This window comes from Mirounga leonina, unplaced genomic scaffold (genome assembly GCF_011800145.1).
Source record: "Mirounga leonina isolate KUSES-001 unplaced genomic scaffold, KU_Mleo_1.0 Mir_176, whole genome shotgun sequence".
NCBI classification, from domain to species: domain Eukaryota; kingdom Metazoa; phylum Chordata; class Mammalia; order Carnivora; family Phocidae; genus Mirounga; species Mirounga leonina.
The window spans coordinates 43,752,950-43,772,381 of NW_023270454.1; the positions used below are offsets into that span (position 1 = coordinate 43,752,950).

The 19,432-nt window shown below is 38.3% G+C and overlaps 2 protein-coding genes across 3 annotated transcripts in view; both read left to right on the forward strand.

Annotated features, from left to right (window-relative positions):
* MGAT4D (MGAT4 family member D) overlaps nt 1–3,343 on the forward strand; it is a 52,296-nt gene extending 48,953 nt beyond the window's left edge. Inside the window, exons 11-12 of the mRNA XM_035023263.1 lie at nt 563–738; nt 3,250–3,343. Coding sequence (XP_034879154.1) covers nt 563–738; nt 3,250–3,343 — 270 coding nt within the window. The remainder of the gene's footprint in view (nt 1–562; nt 739–3,249) is intronic.
* A 5,605-nt stretch (nt 3,344–8,948) lies between these two features.
* The window catches only part of CLGN (calmegin), a 58,839-nt gene continuing 48,355 nt past the window's right edge, over nt 8,949–19,432 (forward strand). The window contains exon 1 of one of the 2 annotated variants that reach the window (XM_035023023.1): nt 8,949–9,119. The gene's annotated coding sequence lies outside the window, so the exon portion shown is untranslated. The remainder of the gene's footprint in view (nt 9,120–19,432) is intronic. The other variant, XM_035023024.1, reaches the window with a different exon arrangement.

The following is a 19,432-nucleotide window of genomic DNA, read 5'->3' on the forward strand; positions in this document are numbered from 1 at the left end:
GCTTAACCGACTGAGCCACCCCGGCGCCCCTTATTTACTATTTATGTCACTTGTTTTTCTATGTACTAGGGTGGGTTCCTTGACAAATTTTTCTCATGAATGTTTTGTTTTTATTTTGTTCCTTTTTTTCCTACCATCTACTTGTTTTGTGGATACAATTTTCCTCAAATCTCAGAGTATTAGATCTTTTCATGAAATATTTTTAAAGTTCTCTTCTGTATTCTGAATGAGCTGTTTTTTTCTGTGACCAGATCAATCTGCTTGTCTATTTTGATCTGTCTCTGTTAGGTTGCACACTTCTCTCAAATATTTAGAGATTCTTGGTTGTCTGGTGGCAATATGAGTTAACTTATTTCCTCTTCCTCCTGTCCCCTCCCCCGACACTGCATCTATCTTCATATTCCTTTATAAAATTGGAAGGAATGAGATTTCCTGAGAGTTTTTGGTACATGGGTAGAATTTGTTGGCTTACAAACCCTGTTTTAGAGTATGCGGGTGACTAGGTTGTGATTGTTTTGTGTTGGAGTTTTTTGTTTTTTGTTTTTCTGTTTTGTTTTTCCAGTGGTTTGAGAGAATGGGCAACAACATGCCAAAATATAGAGAGTTTTGTTCTGGGGCGTTAGTTCATGCACTGCCTGAGCTGGTTACATCCAGGTGGCACATCCAGCTTTCCTTAGAAAAGAGTCTGTATGTGAGTTGCCTGGGACGTAAAGTCCTTGCTACTTTTGTGGGCTGTGGGTACTCCTCACACAGACCCACTTCCTTCTCTAGGTTTAGCCCTAGTTTGGCTCCCATCGTTCATTGAATTTGCTGTCTCCATTCTAGCCCTGTTCCTGGTGCTGAGGTCACAGATTTCTCAGCTCCGCTGTCAGTCCCCACTCTTCCATCAGATTTATATGTCTCGCTAATTTGATTAAATGTCTCCTCAGCTGAGAGCCCCCTCCATTCTTTACATTGTTTGGAGTTACATCTTTTCTGCTCATTTCCTATCATTTCGGTGGGGTCTAGCTGTCCACCACCTAGAACCAAGAGTTCGGATATTACATTTCAACTTTTTATGAATTTTAATTTTATTTTTAATTTAATTTTTTTTAAAGATTTTATTTATTTATTTGACAGAGAGAGACACAGCGAGAGAGGGAACACAAGCAGGGGGAGTGGGAGAGGGAGAAGCAGGTTCCCCGCGGAGCAGGGAGCCCGATGCGGGGCTCGATCCCAGGACCCTGGGATCATGACCTGAGCCGAAAGCAGATGCTTAATGACTGAGCCACCCAGGAGCCCCTCAAATTTTAATTTTATTAGGTAGAATAAAATTTACATTCATGACTTCATCGAGATAAATGTCACCCTTTTTTCTTTAACCAGGTCCAACTAGCAACACTTGTGTTGCTACGCTTTCCTTAATATTCATTTCTTTAAGTCTTTAAAAAAATTTTATGTAAAATTTGTTCCTTAATCAGTTAAATTATATATTACACTTCTCATAAAACTTTATTTTTATTTTTATTTCTTTTTGAAGATTTTATTTATTCATTTGAGACAAAGAGACACAGAGAGAGAGAGCATGAGCAGGGGGAGAGGGAGAAGCAGGCTCCCTGCCGAGCCAGGAGCCTGATGTGGGGCTCATCCCAGGGCCCCGGGATCATGACCCGAGCCGAAGGCAGACGCCTAACCATCTGAGCCATCCAGGCACCCCTCATAAAACTTTTTAAAATGCAAGATAAATTTTCTATAGCTCATTAAGGAGAAAAAATAGTTTGGTTTATTTCTATTCATCTAGCTTGTAGTTAAAAATAATTTAATAAACGAAAAACTTGTCTTAGTGATAAATTTTCTAGGTTTTAAGTTTAAAAATTTTGCCTATGTCATCAGTTTAAATGTTCTTTATCATTTCATGTCCTAAATCTGTAATAAAATAAAAAATTTCTTTTAGAAACAACAAATATTTCTGTATGAATAATTTCTGAAAACTCAAAGTAATTAAAGTTTTGGGGCACCTGGGTGACACAGTGAGTTAAGCGTCTGATTCTTGGTTTTGGCTCAAGTCATCATCTCAGGGTTGTGGGATTGAGCCCCCTGTCGGGCTCCACACTCAGCGCTGAGTCTGTCTGGGACTCCCTCTCTCCTCTTCCTCTGTCCTCCCTCCCCCCACCGCGCTCTCTCTCTCAAATAAATAAATAAATCTTTAAAAAAGATAAAGCTTTTCTGCTGATAAGCAAGCGAATAGTGTGTTTCTATAATTTGCTAGTGCTTCATCCTACATGAAAAGTTATTTTTGTTTTACTGCAGCGTACTGGGGTGTTTCGAGGTGTTGGAAGTAGGGTTACCAGATAAAATACAGGATAGCCCACTTAACCTCGAATTTAGTTAAAAAATAACTTTTTTTTTTGGTATGTATGTATTACCCATTTGTTTTATTGCTGTTGCTAAATCTGGAGGTGCCTAATTGGAGGTGATGGAGGGAAAGAAGTAGATGGATATTTCCCATCAAAATGCTTTAACTGGATTATTTGAGTTTATGCTTTTGACTTTTATTAAAGAATGATATATGGCATATTTGCATTTTCTTCAAAACTGTTATTTCAAGTTTTATGTTTCTTTTCTATGTAAAGATACATGTGACAACTTTCTCTTAGAATTTGGAGCTAGAAAAAAGATACTCTTTCCCAAAGAATTGTCATGATTCCTTTTGCCCATTATGGATATTTTTGTTCCCTTTGACTAACAAGAAATTCAAAACTAATTTCATATGAAATGTAGTACTCATAGTATATTCACAGCAAAATTTCTCCAGTTCTAATTTTATATTACTCTCTGATTTTCTTTCATATATTAGTGTTAAAAGATTATTATGTCTTTACTTTGTTATCCTAAATCTTTTCAATATTTATATTTTAAATTATAAAAATAAAAATAAAGTGAATGTTTAAAAATATCTGTACCTTATCTATAACAGTTTGTTGGCTTAAATGATTATCCAACAATATAGACTTCCCAGGTATCCCAGGGACGGAAGTCTACTTCCAAAAATTTTAACACCAGGACAGTATTAAAACTGATATTGTCTAATACATCTTAAGAATCGTGTTTTTCACCAATGTAAAATTATCTTCTCTACTTATAAGGGGAAAGCGTGGTCAAAAGGATAGAATAAGGAGAGAACGTTATCAAAAATCTTCATGAAAATAATTATATCCTTGTGAATTAATGTTATTTCTAGATGTTACAGGTTTCTTGTTTTTATTTCAGAAAATACGAAGATAATAAGCATAACAAGAAAAAACTCTGTAATACCTTGGAACCTCAGATAACCTTGCTTTCTCATGGCATTTTTCAGAAATGATAATAATGAAAATTGTATTGAAGAGGAGAAAACAGTAAACAAACTACTAGGCTTGAAAGTATTAATAACTACCTCTTATGTCAAGAAAAATTAGAATGTTTGTTTATGATGTTTGTACCATTACTATTACAATTTAGTTTAAAAATAGTAAAGGCAGGTAAGTTTTTGAAATTAAGAAATATATTTTATTGACTTAGATAGTGATACTATCACATAATCTCAGTAAATAGCTACAAGTTTAGAAACTTGCCATTGTCACAGACAGGTTCTGTGTAAATTGGCAAATGTTCTTACCCATTTTGTAGGACATCTAAAGTAGTAGAAAGCACAATTACAAGCAAGCCTGTGTCTGGCAGTGCCACAGTATCTTCTTTTCTTTTAAAAAAATTCATTTAAAACTATAAACTTATGCCTAAGTGCCATTTGAGCTGATTACCAACCTCTTGATATTTATGTATTCTGATAGTCATTCAGTTCTAAAGATTTATAATTTCTCTTATTACCTTTTTAGCTCATGGGTTATTTGGGAGTGTTTTCCTTTTTTTCAAATATATTGGTTTTTGCCGCCTTTTACTGTTGATTTCTTATTTAAATACATTGATGTTAGTGAATTTTATCTGTGTGATAATATTTGAGAATTGTTATGAATTCTAATGTTTCATGTGAATTTGAAAAGAATCTATAGTCTCTGTACACTCCCTTTAAAATACGTTGCATTCATTTGTTTTTTATAAATGTTAGTTTTGTGCTTTAAAAATGTCTTCTTAAAATAAATTCTATTTATTGGGTGCAGTATTCTCTTACATCAGGCTTTTTAATTTACTTATTCAAGTTTTTTAAATTCTTACAAATTTGTCTGCTTGAATGATCTATCAGTTTCTTAGAGAAGTCTCTTAAACTCCCCTATCCTTCTTGTTATTCTGTTGAGTTTTACTTTATTTTTTTTGGGAAATAATAAGAGATGTTTCTTCTTCCTTCTGATTTTTCAGTAAAATATGGAAATCATACTTTATGCTGCTAGCTGTATTATCCATCCTTGAGTGCCAAAACTTTACATATTTACCTCAGTCTGAACTGCGTCGCATACCAACATATAAGGAGAATATGAAAGCTGAACTGTTCACATGTGTCTATTTCATTCTCCCCTTTTAGAAAAGAAGAAGCAATATGTCAAGTATATTTCAGTAAAGCCAGGGGGAAGGAGGAGAGAAGAAGAAAAGACATTACATGTCTGTTACAAAAATTTTTTGATTATTTTTTTTAAGATTTTATTTATTTATTTGACACACAGAGAGAGCACAAGCAGGGGGAGCAGCAGAGGGAGAGGCAGAAGTAGGTTCCCTGCTGAGCGGAGAACCTGATGCAGGGCTCCATCCCAGGACCCTGAGATCATGACTTGAGGCGAAGGCAGATGCTTAACCGACTGAGTCACCCAGGAGCCCCTACAAAAATTTTTAGTTTGACTTAAATTTTGGACTGAAGTACTCTGAGAGTGGCAGATGCTAGAATGAAAAAAAAAAAGAAAGAAATTGAAGAACAGCGTTAAAGATCAACCCCAATAACTGCTGTCCTTAATGAAATGATTCCAGGACAGAGAATTTGATAGCACAAAGCATTTCCAGAAAATGTTCATAGTACAGGCAGGAGAGATGCCCCGGGTTTCTATCCCCATCCCGACTGCCCAAATGCTGAATGTTTGGACTGTTTCACTCACCACCTGTGGTCTCTGGTCTGAGGTGTATGAGAAAGGGGCAATTTGGAGAACCCCTGACACCCATCTGGGATAGAGCAGAGCAAATAGTGCTTATTGCTTGGTTTGGGAATTTGTTTTATTGCATTCAGAGTGATTTCACTGTTTAAAATCACTTTTCTTCAAGCATTCAGATGAAAGCATTTGATATATTTATGTCACTGACTCAGTATAGCAGATGAGTTTGTAGAAACCACATTCAGACAAGATCCTACCGAAATCTTTTTTTTTCCCCCTCACACACTACTTTTGTAGTAAATAGAAGCTCTGCAAACTTTGGAGACATGATAAGTGAGATTCTCTCAAGTATTGAGATAAGCTACCAACAAGCTACCATAATATGGTAATATTACTAATATTAGTAGTAATAGCAAATGTGACTACATTCTTGGGTAAATGGGAGTTAACCCTCTACCAACATAGGTGTGTAACAATAACTTGGGTTTTGTTGTATACTCTTAAATGGACCTTCCACTCTGTGGCAGAGTTGCAGCAAATACGAACAAATAATGGGAGCTAAATCTGGGCAAGCATTTTCCCATGAAAACTATCTTACTATGTTTTTCCCCTTAATTACCTTTTTCCTCCTAATTACATTTTTAGATGCTATGTTATTAATAGCCAGTCATAGGCAATGAATTATGAGGAAGTTTATATGAGCTGGTGTTTGTTTTGCCAATATTAGTTTTCTTTCTAAAAGCCCAGATAAAAATGAAGATTTCTTAGGAGGATTCAGTTTACTGAAATTGATGTGAATAGAGGCAGAAAGCATAAACGAATGAATTTTCATTGAAGAAATAAAGTTACTGAGAAATAACAAGCACAAAGAGACATTAGGCCTAGATGATTGCACAAGGGAACTTAACTAAACTTTGAGAAAACAGTCCCAGTGTTTTAAAGTTGTTTCAGAGTATAGCAAATAATGGAAAATTTACTAATTCTTTTAGTGATGTAAGTATAACATGAATACCTGGTCTTAATAATGATAGAACAAAAAAGAAAACCACAGACCTATATCATCTATGATGATTGATGCAAAAATCTTAAATGCGATACTAGAAATTCCTAAGCCACATGAAAAAAACAACATACCATGACCTGGTTTTTTGATACCAGGAGTGCAAGGATCTGGGTAGGATTCTTACTAATAGGTCTAAGGAGAAAAATGTGATTACCTCCACAGAAAAATGCAACACTTATTTTCTATAAGAATATTAAAATTACAGGGCGCCTGGGTGGCTCAGTTGGTTAAGCGACTGCCTTCGGCTCAGGTCATGATCCTGGAGTCCCTGGATCAAGTCCCGCATTGGGCTCCCTGCTCAGCGGGGAGTCTGCTTCTCCCTCTGACCCTCTCCCTTCTCATGCTCTCTCTCTCTCATTCTCTCTCTCAAATAAATAAATAAAATCTTTAAAAAAAAAAAGAATATTAAAATTACAACGAATGGATACCTTAACATGATAAAATTAAGGGCCAGATAAACATATATGAAAAATATATGTACTAAAAATTATTTGTCTCTATGAAATTAGAATCTCATTGAATGTCTTGTATTTTAATTTGTTAACTCTGACAGTCATAGATACCTCAATTCTAAAAATGGTTCTTTATTTAATGAGGAAACACTGGAGGCATTTCTACTAGCATCAGAAACAGAGCAAATGATCCCCACTGTCTCCAGGACTGTTACCTTGTTCTGGCAAGGTTAACCAATGAAATTTGATAAGAAAAAACGATTACAGGCATAAGAATTGGAAAATAAAAAATAAAGTTCTATTTGAAGATAGCATGATACTATATGTGGAAAAACTTAGGGGACTTAATCACAAAACTAATTTAAATAAAATAATTCAGCAAGATCTCAGGATATAGGTTTAGCATTCAAAAAGGAGTAACTTCTTAAAAGTGATAATAAACCCTTAGAATATATGATGATCAAGAAAACCTCTTTTATAATAGCAGTGAAAAAGATTTTTAGGAATAAACCTAAGAAGAAATGTACAAAACCAGGTAACTCTTGGAAGTGATGGAAGTAGTCTGTATTTTGATTGAGGAAGTGGTTGCAGAGGTATACACACCTGTCAAAATTCATCAAATTGTAAACTTTAAAGGAATGGTATTTTGTGTATGTAAATTTCAATGAAGATCTAAAGATAAATGTGCAAAACCTATACAAAGAAAGCTGTAAAACACTCTTAAAGATTCAAGAGACTCAAGCAAATAGAAAGGCTTTTCTCTTCTTGGATAGGACATCTGATGTTAGTTCTTCCTAAGTTAACTGACAATTTTATTGTGATCCCAAAAGCTTGACAGCGCATTCTGTTGGGTGAGGTTATGTGGAAATAAACATTCTCATACACTGTTAATGGGGATAAAAAATGATATAACTCCTAAGGAGGAGATTTGGTAATATATAAGAAAACTACATAGCATTTTAAAGCACAGTGAGGGGCGTCTGGGTGGCTTGGTGGGTTGAGCGACAAACTCTTGATTTCTGCTCAGGTCATGATCTCAGGGTCTTGAGATCCCCCCCATGTCCGCTGGGCACTCAGCAGGGAGTCTGCTTGAGATTCTCTCTCTCTCTCCCTCTGCCCCTTCCCCTGCTCGCACTCTCTCTCACTCTGTCTCCCAAATAGATAAATAAATCTTAAAGAAATATATATATAAAACCACAACGAGACATCATTGATCGACCTCTGGAAGGGTTAAGACTGACCATACCAGGCAATGGTGAAAGCGTAGCATAACTGGAACTCTCATACTATATTGCTGGTAGGAACGTAGAACAGCTCAGCATTTTCTTAAACAGTTAAACATATGCCTACCATACATCCCAGCTATTCAAAATCAGTCAAGATTTACTATAAAATATTAGAGAAAGCTGCATGGTAAACCATCAGTGGGGCAAAGAAGCTTATGATTCAATCCTACCTTTGTGCTATATTTTTATTTTTGGTGTGTTGATTAAAAGTACAGGCTCTGGGAGAGACAGACCTGGATTTGAGCCCTATTTGTTAATCAAAGGTTCGGGCAAGTAATTATCTTTAGTTCCTTCACCTGGGTTGTTGTGATGGTTAAATGAAATCATGAATGTAAAGTCCCTAGAGTACAGTGAGCGCAATAAATGTTACCAATTCTTACTAATAGTATTTCGGAAAGAAAATGTATTTATTATGTCAACATTTAATAGATCTATATTTATCATACACACCCACACGGAATAGGAAGCCTCCCCGAGGATCACAATGACTTCTCGTGTTGTTTTTTTTTTAAAGATTTTATTTATTTATTTATAGGACAGAGAGAGACACAGCGAGAGAGGGAACACAAGCAGGGGGAGTGGGAGAGGGAGAAGCAGGCTCCCCGCAGAGCAGGGAGCCCGATGCGGGGCTCGATCCCAGGACCCTGGGATCATGACCTGAGCCGAAGGCAGACGCTTAACGACTGAGCCACCCAGGCGCCCCGACTTCTCGTCTCTTAACATATAGAATTCTATGAAAAGCCTGGGGTACTAAGTGGGCACTGTTCAGAAACGTGATTTATATAAAACTCAGGACCCATTTATGCGCAATAGCAGGCGGACCCCCTCTGAATGCAGAGGACAAGTGCTCCTCGTGGGGAGAAAGTCTTCGGGCTAATGAGGAAATCGTGCCCTGCCGGTCCAGGAGACCCGTCCACCCCACAACCGGCCGGCGGAGCTGGCGCGAGCCCCAAGGGCGCGCTTTATGGCGGGCTCCGCAGCTCAGGGCAGGCCTCGCCCAGCAGCGCCCCTCCGCGGCGGTTGAGCCCCTCGGTTCAGGTGCGCGCGGCCCGCGCCTCCGGCCACCGCCTGCTCCCCGCCTGCGGCCGCACGCGCATGCGCGGTTAGCAGTCGCTGCTGAGCGGCCGCCGGCGGATTGGTCTGGGGAAGTGCGGGGACCAAGTGGCAGCGACTCGGACATCTGAGCTGCCACTGCCGAAAACGGGCCCGCCGGACAGGTGCGTGGGCAGTAGGCCACTTCCCCGCTGCTCTTCGCGCTCGGGCTAGGGTAAGGAATGAGAGTCATTGCTTCCACGCCCAGGGCGGGGATTCCTGGCCGCACCCCTTTCTCTGGCGACCCGCCAGGCTGAACAGGTTGGGGCCGGGTGAGGGGCTGGCTTTTGAGTTCGGGGATGGAGGTGCCCCGAGCGAGGTTCTTGGGTGCGCTCTCCCGGCCTCGGGAGGAGGAAAGCCAGCCACGGGTGGGGGGAGTTGGTGCCACGCCGGGTCCGTTGGGTCCTCCGGAGCTGCTGTGTCCACCCGCTGCGCTGAGGCTGGGGCTGGGGCGCGGGGAAGGCTGGTGCCTTCTCCACCCGACCTGTCCCCGAGGGCTTGAGCGGCCCCAGGGAGCCGAGTCCGTTACTCCAGCGGTTACCATTTCAGCCCCGTTCCAAGCTCGAGCCCCGGCGCGCGCTCCCGAGGGGTGTACGGAGGGCCGGGGAGTGTCTGGGCGCAGCTCACCCCACTCGCAGTTTGCACGAAAACGTGAACAAAACCTAAAAAGGCTCGGCTTACGCAGTCCCCGCCTCTCTGAAGGCGAAGAGACCCAACCATCTTAGCAGGGTGGCCACTGCCTAGATGCGCTGCCTGGAGCCCGGTGTGCGCCGCCAGGGAGGGAGCGGGAGGGTTGGGTTGAATCCACTGAAGCCCTAATTACTATAGACTCATTATCGCCCAAAACCTGTTTACGATCAGTCGGACACTTTAGCTGATTTTATTTATAGCAACGCCCGAGCAACAAGGAGGAGGCATTTGCTTGGGATTTAAAAAAAAAAAAAAAGCAAGTGGCAACAAAGCTCAGAAGGGGGAGAGAGAAAGTGACCATGGGAAGTCTCAAATTAGAAAAAAAGTTAATTTGTTTTGAAACTTTTTGGTTCATTAAAGCCATCAAAACCCTGATCTTGGGCGCCTGGGTGGCTCAGTTGGTTAAGCGACTGCTTTCGGCTCAGGTCGTGATCCTGGAGTCCCAGGATCGAGTCCCGCATCGGGCTCCCTGCTCGGCGGGGAGTCTGCTTCTCCCTCTGACCCTCCCCCCTCTCATGTGCTCTCTCTCATTCTCTCTCTCAAATAAATAAATAAAATCTTTAAAAAAAAAAAAAAGCCCTGATCTATTCTTAAGATTTTGCTTGCTTTTAAAATTTTTACATCACTCTAGGTCATTTAATCACTCTAGGTAGCCTTCCTTTGGTAATTGTAAATTGGCCTTTTTTCGCTTTACATTTCTGCCTTCACGTTTAGTTGGTTTGATCTTCCAATACCATTTAGACCTATCCCCAAAGCCTTAGAGCAAGATAATCTATATTATCTAGTTGATAAAGTTAATTATTATGTATGAACCATGTAAGTATGTTGATGGATCTCTAGAAATTGAACAGTGTTATAAGTTAGCCTTACTGCTTTTCAGGGCCTAGTAAGTTTTAGTGCTCTTAATTAGAAAGTTAGAATTGTCAATTTTAATGGACCTTTAAATCATCTAGTTTGACCCTTTCACTTGACAAATGAAAAAACAAGCCCCAGGCAGTTTTAACCTCTTGCCTTTTTAATAATAGAACTAGGAGCTTGGTGTGATGGTGCCAAGTTCAGTGTACTTTCTATTATATCATTCTGTAGTTGAGTTCCTCCTGAAACTGCAGGACAACTAAAACTTTAAAAATAGTGATTTTCAAACTGTACTTTTGAGGCATACCAGTGTTGGGTGAGTCCTCAGTCAGCCATTGGAAATGAACAGCAGAAAGGCATCTCGGTTATAAGATACAGCATACAGAATAGCATTAATGTATTACATAGGTGAATGTTGAAGAGAGTGAAATAAATGAGTCTTAAAAGGACAGAATTTATGCTGAGAACTGCAGAGAACTGCTGTACATTTTTATAAACAATAAAATAAGACTTGTTTTAGAAAACTCATGCTAGAGAGAAGGTGGAGGAAAGATTTAGAGATTGGCAAGACTGGAAGTGAAGAGGCAAAGTGGGAGTTTGCTAATCTACTTCAGAAATGATAGATTCCTAAATCAGGCTATGGCTTGGGGATAGAACAAGACATTTAAGAAATGCCCAAGTGTGTTCAGCTACCAATGACATAAGGGATCCGTGAGAAAGAATAATCTTAAGATAATGGCAAAGTAACTTGACCGGTTTACTTGACTGGAGGTACAGTTAGTTAATGGAGGAAGAGTGTTCAGGAGCTAGAGAAGCAGGTTTGGGAGGAAAGACTAAGTTCAAATTAGGAGAAGCTTTGGGATATCCTTGAAGATGGATAGTGATTTGAAATTGAGTGACTTTTGAGCTGTGGATAAGATTTGTGAGTCCCTGGCTAGCTTTTATAGGTAGAAGCCAAGAGTATATGTCTTGTGAGAAGAGGGTCTGGGGACAGAACTCTAAGGAATAGCAACATTTACAGAAGATTGCAGAAAGTGCCTGTGCACAAGGCAGAGAAAAGGAAGAGAATCAAGAATCAGGAATGGTGGGGCACCCGGGTGCCTCAATTGGTTAAGCGACTGCCTTCAGCTCAGGTCATGGTCCCAGGGTCCTGGGATCAAGCCCCGCATCGGGCTCCCTGTTCCGCAGGAAGCCTGCTTCTCCCTCTCCCACTCCCCCTGCTTGTGTTCCCTCTCTTGCTGTGTCTCTCTCTCTCAAACAAACAAAATCTTAAAAAAATAAAATAAAAGAATCAGGAATGGTGACAAGAAAACCAAGGGAGGAGATGGTTCCAAGAAGGAGGCAGTCAGGAGGAGAAGTAAGGCAATAGAATAGAAAAATGTTATTGTACTTATCAGCTAAGACTTTGTTTGTAGCAACGGTTTCAAAGAAGCTATAATCAAGGAGCTCAGGAATAATAAAAGTATTAGTTGTCATGGCTGCCATAACTAATTACCACAAATGTAGCATCTTAAAGCAATACAAATTTATTTTCTCTAGTTCAGTAGGACTGTCCGCTGAGGACTGTTTTCAGCCTCTAGAGACCACTCACATTCCTTGGCTCATGGCTCCCTTCCTCTGTCTTCAAGGTCTGTCTGGTGGGTGGAGTCCCTCTCGCTCTTCATATCTCTTCTACCCGTCTCTCACGGACTTCCTCTTCTACTTTTAAGGGCGCATGTAATTGTATTGGGCCCACCTAGATAATCCAGGATATTCCTTCTATTTTAGGGTCAGCTAAGTAACCACCTTAGTTCCGTCTTTAAAGCCCCTTTTGTTATGTGAGGTAACATTCATAAGACCCAAGGGTTAGGGTGCCAACATCTTTGGGGGGTCATTATTCTGTCTACAATAGGAAATTAGAAGTATTAACAATTAATGAAAACATTCTTTCTAGCTTTCGTTAAAGAGAGGAGATATCTAGAAACATTTATGTTATCTAATATGTGATCATTATAGTTCCAATAGTAAGCCAGTTATCTTCTTAAATATGCTGAAATTTATGTAAGTACTCTGTAGAATTTAAAGGATCATACTAATGTTGGTTTTCATATTTTTATATAACCTTAAATTGCTTTAAAAGCTTTGCTAGAAAGATTTTAAAAGCCATTTAAACTAACTATATATATGTGCATAAGTCGTAGTTTGGATACACATAGAAGTATGGCTTTTCAAATATAAAACCCACAGAAACTGGAATGTATGTCTAAAGGATGGAATATAAAATATTTAACTTTATATTTTATAGACCTAGAACTTTAATCCCATTTGGTGAGGATTAAATTATTAAACCTTCTAACCTTAGAGCCTTAATAAAAGGAATGTATAGCCTGAAATTTGACCAAACTTTGAGTTTTCCCCCTCAATTTAGCAGCACTCTGTATTCTTGAGTAAGAATACACTTTCCTTGTATATAAACGGGATGCCAATACTTTCACCCCAGAGTGCTGCAAAGATTGGAATTAATGTGTTTGCAAAACAGTGTGTACTCGGTACAGCACTTCTTACTCTTTTTGCTCCACTCTTCCTCTTTCAGTTCCTCCATCAGTGCTGCTTGCTTTGTCCTTGGCTAGGGAAATCACTCCTTTCTCGCCTTTGCATCACACTTGGTTCTTTTTTAAAAAAATTGTTTTTAAAGATTTTATTTATTTAGTTGAGAGAAGAGAGCGCAAGCAGGGGGAGCGGCAGAGGGAGAGAGAGAATCAAACTCCCCGCTGAGCAGGGAGCCCAATGTGGGGCTCAAACCCTGGACTCTGGGATCATGACCTGAGCCAAAGGCAGACGCTTAACCAGCTGAGTCACCCAGGCGCCCCTGCATCACACTTTAAATGTAACTTTCTCAAGGAGGCTTCCTCTGATCTTTCCCCTACCATGTAAATTCAGTTCCCCAACTACCAACTCTTAGAACGAACTTACTTTTCTGTCACTTACTATGGTTTACATGTAATACCTGGGTTAATTTTTCAGTGTTGGCTTTCCATCCTAGACTATAAGCTCTTTGAGATCAAGGGCTATGTATGTTTCACTAATTACGGTAAATTCAGTGTCTGACATAATTCCTGGCATGTAATTGGCAATCATAAATATTTGTTAAACGAATTTGTGAATGATGAATGTTAATATCTACTGGCTGACTTCCCCTGAATTGCTGGACACATAGCCATCATGAAATTAACAAATCCCTGGTGCAGTTCATTCTGAAGCATGCTAGTGTCTTTTGTGAGAAAATGGCTGCATTTCAAATGGAGTCTTGCAGCATCTTTGGAAGAAGGTTGCCTTCTGAGATGCCACTGTTTCCTACCTCTCCACCTTGGATTTTTCTGTGATCCTTCAAAGTGAATTTTCTATGTGCTACACAGAATGCCCTCTAATTCTGGTGAGAATCTGTCCTGTTTTATTTTGTGATGTGGTAACATAAAACCTTTTAATCTGATTTTTCTGTTTACTATCTTTTCTAGCAAATTATGAATTGGGTTGTTAAAATGCAGTCTGTCTGTAACAAGATTCTGAAATAATTCATAATAAGAGATGTTTCTTCATAGATGTAGAGTAGAATTTAAAAATATGATTATTTTTCCCATATTAAATTAGATCATAAAATGCAAACTTTCTAGACCATTATTTCTCCTCTCTATATAAGTGCTTTTATTGTGTTAGTTTTACCAATGTCCTTACAAACTTTAGAGGGCCAGTGTTAGAAGTATTTACATAACTATTTTTCTCTCAAAACAGTAGTTACAGACATCTATTATATAAGGATTTAGTGCATAAATTTTTCTAGCTGTTAATTCTAAAATAGGATTTTTCTCTTTAAGGATCTTGTAGACTTTTGTAGACAGTGAAAACTCCCTTTACTTCTGGCTTTTCTCTAAGTGAGTAGAAACCCTTCACTAAATTTATTGCTGCAGTGCTCCCCAAAACAAACTCATTCCAGTTGGTTGCTTAGTAACATCTATTTCCCTTTTTTCCCTCTCACTTAGGCACTCATTCATTCATTCATTCATTCTATAAACGTGTTTCTGTTCCGATTCATCATGTGCCAGCACTCTTGGGTACTGTGAATACAGAAATGAGAAGGAGTTCCAGTCCTCAGCAGGCTTATATTTTTGTCTGTTTTGTGTTTTGCATGATGCCTTAAGCTATTCTTTTGGAACTATGCAGAGGTAGCATAAACCCTAAGTACGATATACGTAAGTAAGTATATCATTCTAATGTTTATATAAACATGATTTTGAAAATGACTTCAGTGTATAACTCAAATAATACTTTTATATCCAGGACTTCAGCTCTGTTCCTTTCATTAATCTCAGAACTTCAGTAGTTTCTCACTTTATAGGATCAGATCCAGGATCCTTGGAATGTTTTATAGTACTGTGGTGTCTGAACTGCCAGAAAGTTGCATTTTCAATTATTATTTCTGCTGTTATGGTTCTTTCTCTACTTTTTGTTGTATTGCTTGAGGTCTTTTCATTGTTTCTAGGTTTCTCTGACTTAGAAAAAAAAAATACCGGGTTTTAGTCAAAAGTATGTGTTAGTTAAGGTAATGCTCAAATAAATAGAAAATGAAAATATCCCAGAGACCTAACACAGTTTCTGGCTGCCAGAGTGGATTCTGGAGGAGTGGGTGGCTGTGGCGGTTAGTTGTATGTATCAACTCGACTGAACCACGAGGTGCCCAGGTACTTAGACATTATTCTGGGTGAGTATGTGAGGGTGGTTTTGGATGAGGTTAATGTTTGAGTGATAGACTGAGTAACGCAGATTGCCCTCCCCGGTGCAGGTAGCCTTCATCCAATCCATTGAAAGCCTGAATTGAACTGAGAGGCTGACCCTCCAGTGAGGAAGAGGGAATTCCTCCTGCCTGACTGTCAGAGCTGGCACTTCTGTCATTTTCTGTCTTTGGACTCAAGCTGAATAATTGGCTGTGTTTGGGTCTGGAGCCTGCTGGCTCAGACTGAAACTTAGATCAGACTCAGACTCAGCCTATACCTACATCATTGGCTTTCCTGGCTCTCAGGCTTTCAGACTCAGACTACACCTACATCATTGGCTTTCCTGGCTCTCAGGCCCTCAGACTCAGCCTATACCTACATCATTGGCTTTTCGGGGCCTCACCTAACTCCAAAGGAAATATAATCCAGTCATGTCCCCTGGAAAAAGACAAAAAAGCTTGGTGATCAGCCAGCGATCTCTCTTGCACTTTACAATTATTGGGTATCCTGTGATTGTCTTTCCTTTTAGTGCTCCAGCTACCTTTGATGTGGGAGTGAGCATTACTTCAGTACCAGTAAACGAGCTGCACATTATAATTTGTGATTGTGGGCTCACAGTGGAGATTGAAGAGGGCTTGTAGGTGATGTTGGTGAAACTCTTTGAGGTTGATTGGGCTGCTTGGTCTTGGTTTCAGATATTAGCGAGAATGGTATCTCATACTTGGCCAAAGTTACTTGTACTTTAACTTGTTATTGACTGAGCCCAGAAGCAGTGCGAAGAACATACACGAGATCAAAGATACAGGAAAATGGATGTACTTCTCCAGTGCCTCTCTTCTTCCTCAGGAAGGCACAAATGATATTTGGTGATTTCAGCAATCTTGTGGAGTAAGGAATACATAGGAAGCTTAGAATCCTGGACCTGCTAGCTTTTATATGTTTGAAAGCAGGGAAGGGGGGATAGCATTAGCATTAAATGTTCTACCTTATACCATATAAACAAATTCTTGCTGCACTAAACATGCATAACTTAGGACAACCATTTAAATCAATAAGGAAACAGAAAACTTGAACAACACTATATACCAATTGGACTGAACAGACATATTATATAGAACACTCCATCTAACGACAGAGAGAAAAATTAATACCAATCAATTGAAATAAATATTAATACCAATCTTCTTCCAACTCTCCCAAAAAATCGAAGAGGAGGGAATACTTCCAAAGTCATTCTGTGAGGGCAGTATTACCCAGATACCAAAGCCAGGCAAAGACACTACATGAAAAGTACAGACCAATATCACTGATGAATATTGATTCAAATACATTATTTTTCTTAAGTGCACATGGAATATTTTATAGGATAGACAATATATTAGTCCAAAAAACAAATCTTAATAAATTTTTAAAAACTGAAATCATACAAAGTATTTTTTCCAATTATAATGTAATGAAGTGAGAAATCAGTAGCAGAAGGAAAACAGAAAAACCCACATTTATATAAACAACCAAAAGGCCAAAAAGGAAATTAGAAAATATCTTGAGATAGATGACAGAAATGCAACATACCAAAACTTAATGGGATACAGTGAAAATTTTGTTAAGAGGGAAATGTATAGCTGTTGATGTTTACATTAAAAAATAAAAATCTCAAATTCACAACTTACCTTTATACCTTAAGGAACTAGAAAAACCAAAACTAGCAGAAGGAAGGAAGTAATACAGATTCAATGAGAGATAAATGGAATGGAGAGTAGATAAATAATAGAGAAAATCATTGAAACCAAGAGTTGGTTTTTCAAAAAGATCAACAAAATTAACTAACCTTTAGCTACATTGAGTAAGAAAAAAAAAGAAGACTCAGCTAAAATCAGAAGTGAAAGAGGGGACATTACGCCTGATTCTATAGATATAAAAAGGACTGTAAGAGAGTATTATGAAGAATTATATGCCAACAGCTTGATAATCTAAATGAAATGGATGAATTCCTAGAACATACAATCTATTAAGACTAAATCATGATGAAACAGGACCTAGAACCAGTAAGGAGATTGAATCAGTAATCAAAAACCTCCCAACAAATAAAAGACCAGGAGCATATGGCTTAACTAATAAAGTCTACCAAACGTTGAAAGAAAAATTAACACCAGTCCTCCTCTAATTGTTTTGAATAATTAAAGAGGAAGGAACACTTCAAAACTCATTCTGTGAGGGTAGGGTTATACCGATACCAAAGCCAGACAAAGAAGCTACAAGAAAACTACAGACCAATATCCGTAATGAATATTGATGCAAAAATCCTTAACAAAATACTAGCAAACAGAATTCAGCAGCACATTAAAAAGATTATACAACAGGGCACCTGGGTGCCTCAGTCGGTTAAGTGTCTGACTGTTGATTTCGGCTCAGGTCATGATCTCAGGGTTGTGAAATTGAGCCCTGTGTTGGGCTCCATGTTCAGCAGGGATTCTCTCTCTGCCTCTCCCTCTGTCCCTCCCCCTGCTTGCATTCTCTCTCTCTCTTATAAATCTTAAAAAAAAAAAAAAAAAAAAAAGATTATACACCATGAACAAGTGGGATTTATTCCTGGCATGCAAGGATGATTTAACATATGGAAATCAATCAATGTAATATAACCCATTACCAAAATGGAGGGAAAAAAAAACATGATCATCTCAGTTGATGCAACAATACCATTTGACAAGATTCAACACCCTTTTATGATAAAGACACTCAACAAACTGTGAATAGAAAGAAACTACCTCAACATAATAAAGGCCATATATGAAAAGCCAAAAGCTATTACCATACTCAATGATGAAAGACTGAAAACCTTTCCTCTGAGAACTAGAACAAAACAAGTATGCCTGTTTTTGTCACTTCTATTCAACATAGTATTAGAAGTCCTAGCAGGAGCAATTAGGCAAGAAAAAGAAATAAAATTGGAAAGGAAGAAATAAAATTTATTCATAGATAACATGATCTTATATGTAGACAAAACCTAAACTCTACCAAAAAAACATGTTGAACTAATAAAGGAATGATGGTTGCCAGGGGCTTGAGAGAGGGAGAATTAGAAAGTTGTTGTTTAATGGTATCAAGTTTTAGTTTTATAAGATGAAAAGAGTTCTGGAGATTGGTTGTACAACAGTGTAAATGTACCTAGCACTACTGAATTTAATGGTTAAATTGTTTTAAATGTTAACTTTTATGTTGTGTATTCTACCACAGCTAAAAAAAAAATAGTTTAACTGCACAAATTAGTTAGTTGTGTTTTGTAGTATTACCTCATTGTCAGCCTTGCCTGGCCATATTTTACCTCTTCCTTTAAGAAATGATATGTGACAAACCTCACAATTTTGTTTGGAGCTGATGACATATTGGCACCATAGTGTGACAGGTAATACTGTGACCTTCATGATTTAATTCTTAGTTATCGGCTGGTCCATCACTGAATAATTATAGAGCACTCAAGAATTAAGCAGAAACTATTAGGTCTGTATTTCTGATTCTTATTTAAAAGGAATAAATAGCAGCAATGACCTTGACCTACATAATTTTTAAATGGAGACTATTATCTATAGAACTGTATTGCCTACAGAATGGTTTGTGACCAAGAGCAGTTTATTTTTAAGTATTTTACTTCTGTATTAAGGTAATATGGTCATTTCTGGGTAAATATCTTCATAGCTTAATACTAATAATCTAAATTTGAGAAATTTCCAAGAGGTTCAAAGTATGTGCTGTTACCATTTTTGTAATTTCTTTCTGTTGTTTTATCAAAAAGCACATAATAATGCACGGGATAAGATTAAAATATGAGGTAGCATGGTATATTGATGTACAGATCTAGATTCTGATCTTGTTTCACATTTCCAACCCATGTGACTTTGACCAAGTTGTTAAATTTGTTTTCAGTTTGTAGACTGGAAATAATAATGCCTTCTTATTCATGTCCTGGGCTGCAGAGATTAATTTAGCGCATTGCTTTATGCAAATGCATGATCATAGTCATAGAACTTTAGAGATTCAGATTTTTAAGATAAAAGATTTTCTAAACTTTTTTCCTGAAGCTTTGTCAATTATTTATTTCTGAAGGAAAGTTAGGAAGAACTATAATATAGAAAACAGAATGGGATTGCTCTGGATGAAATAAGAATAGGGTTCCAGTAGAGTACTGCCTGCTTGGTTT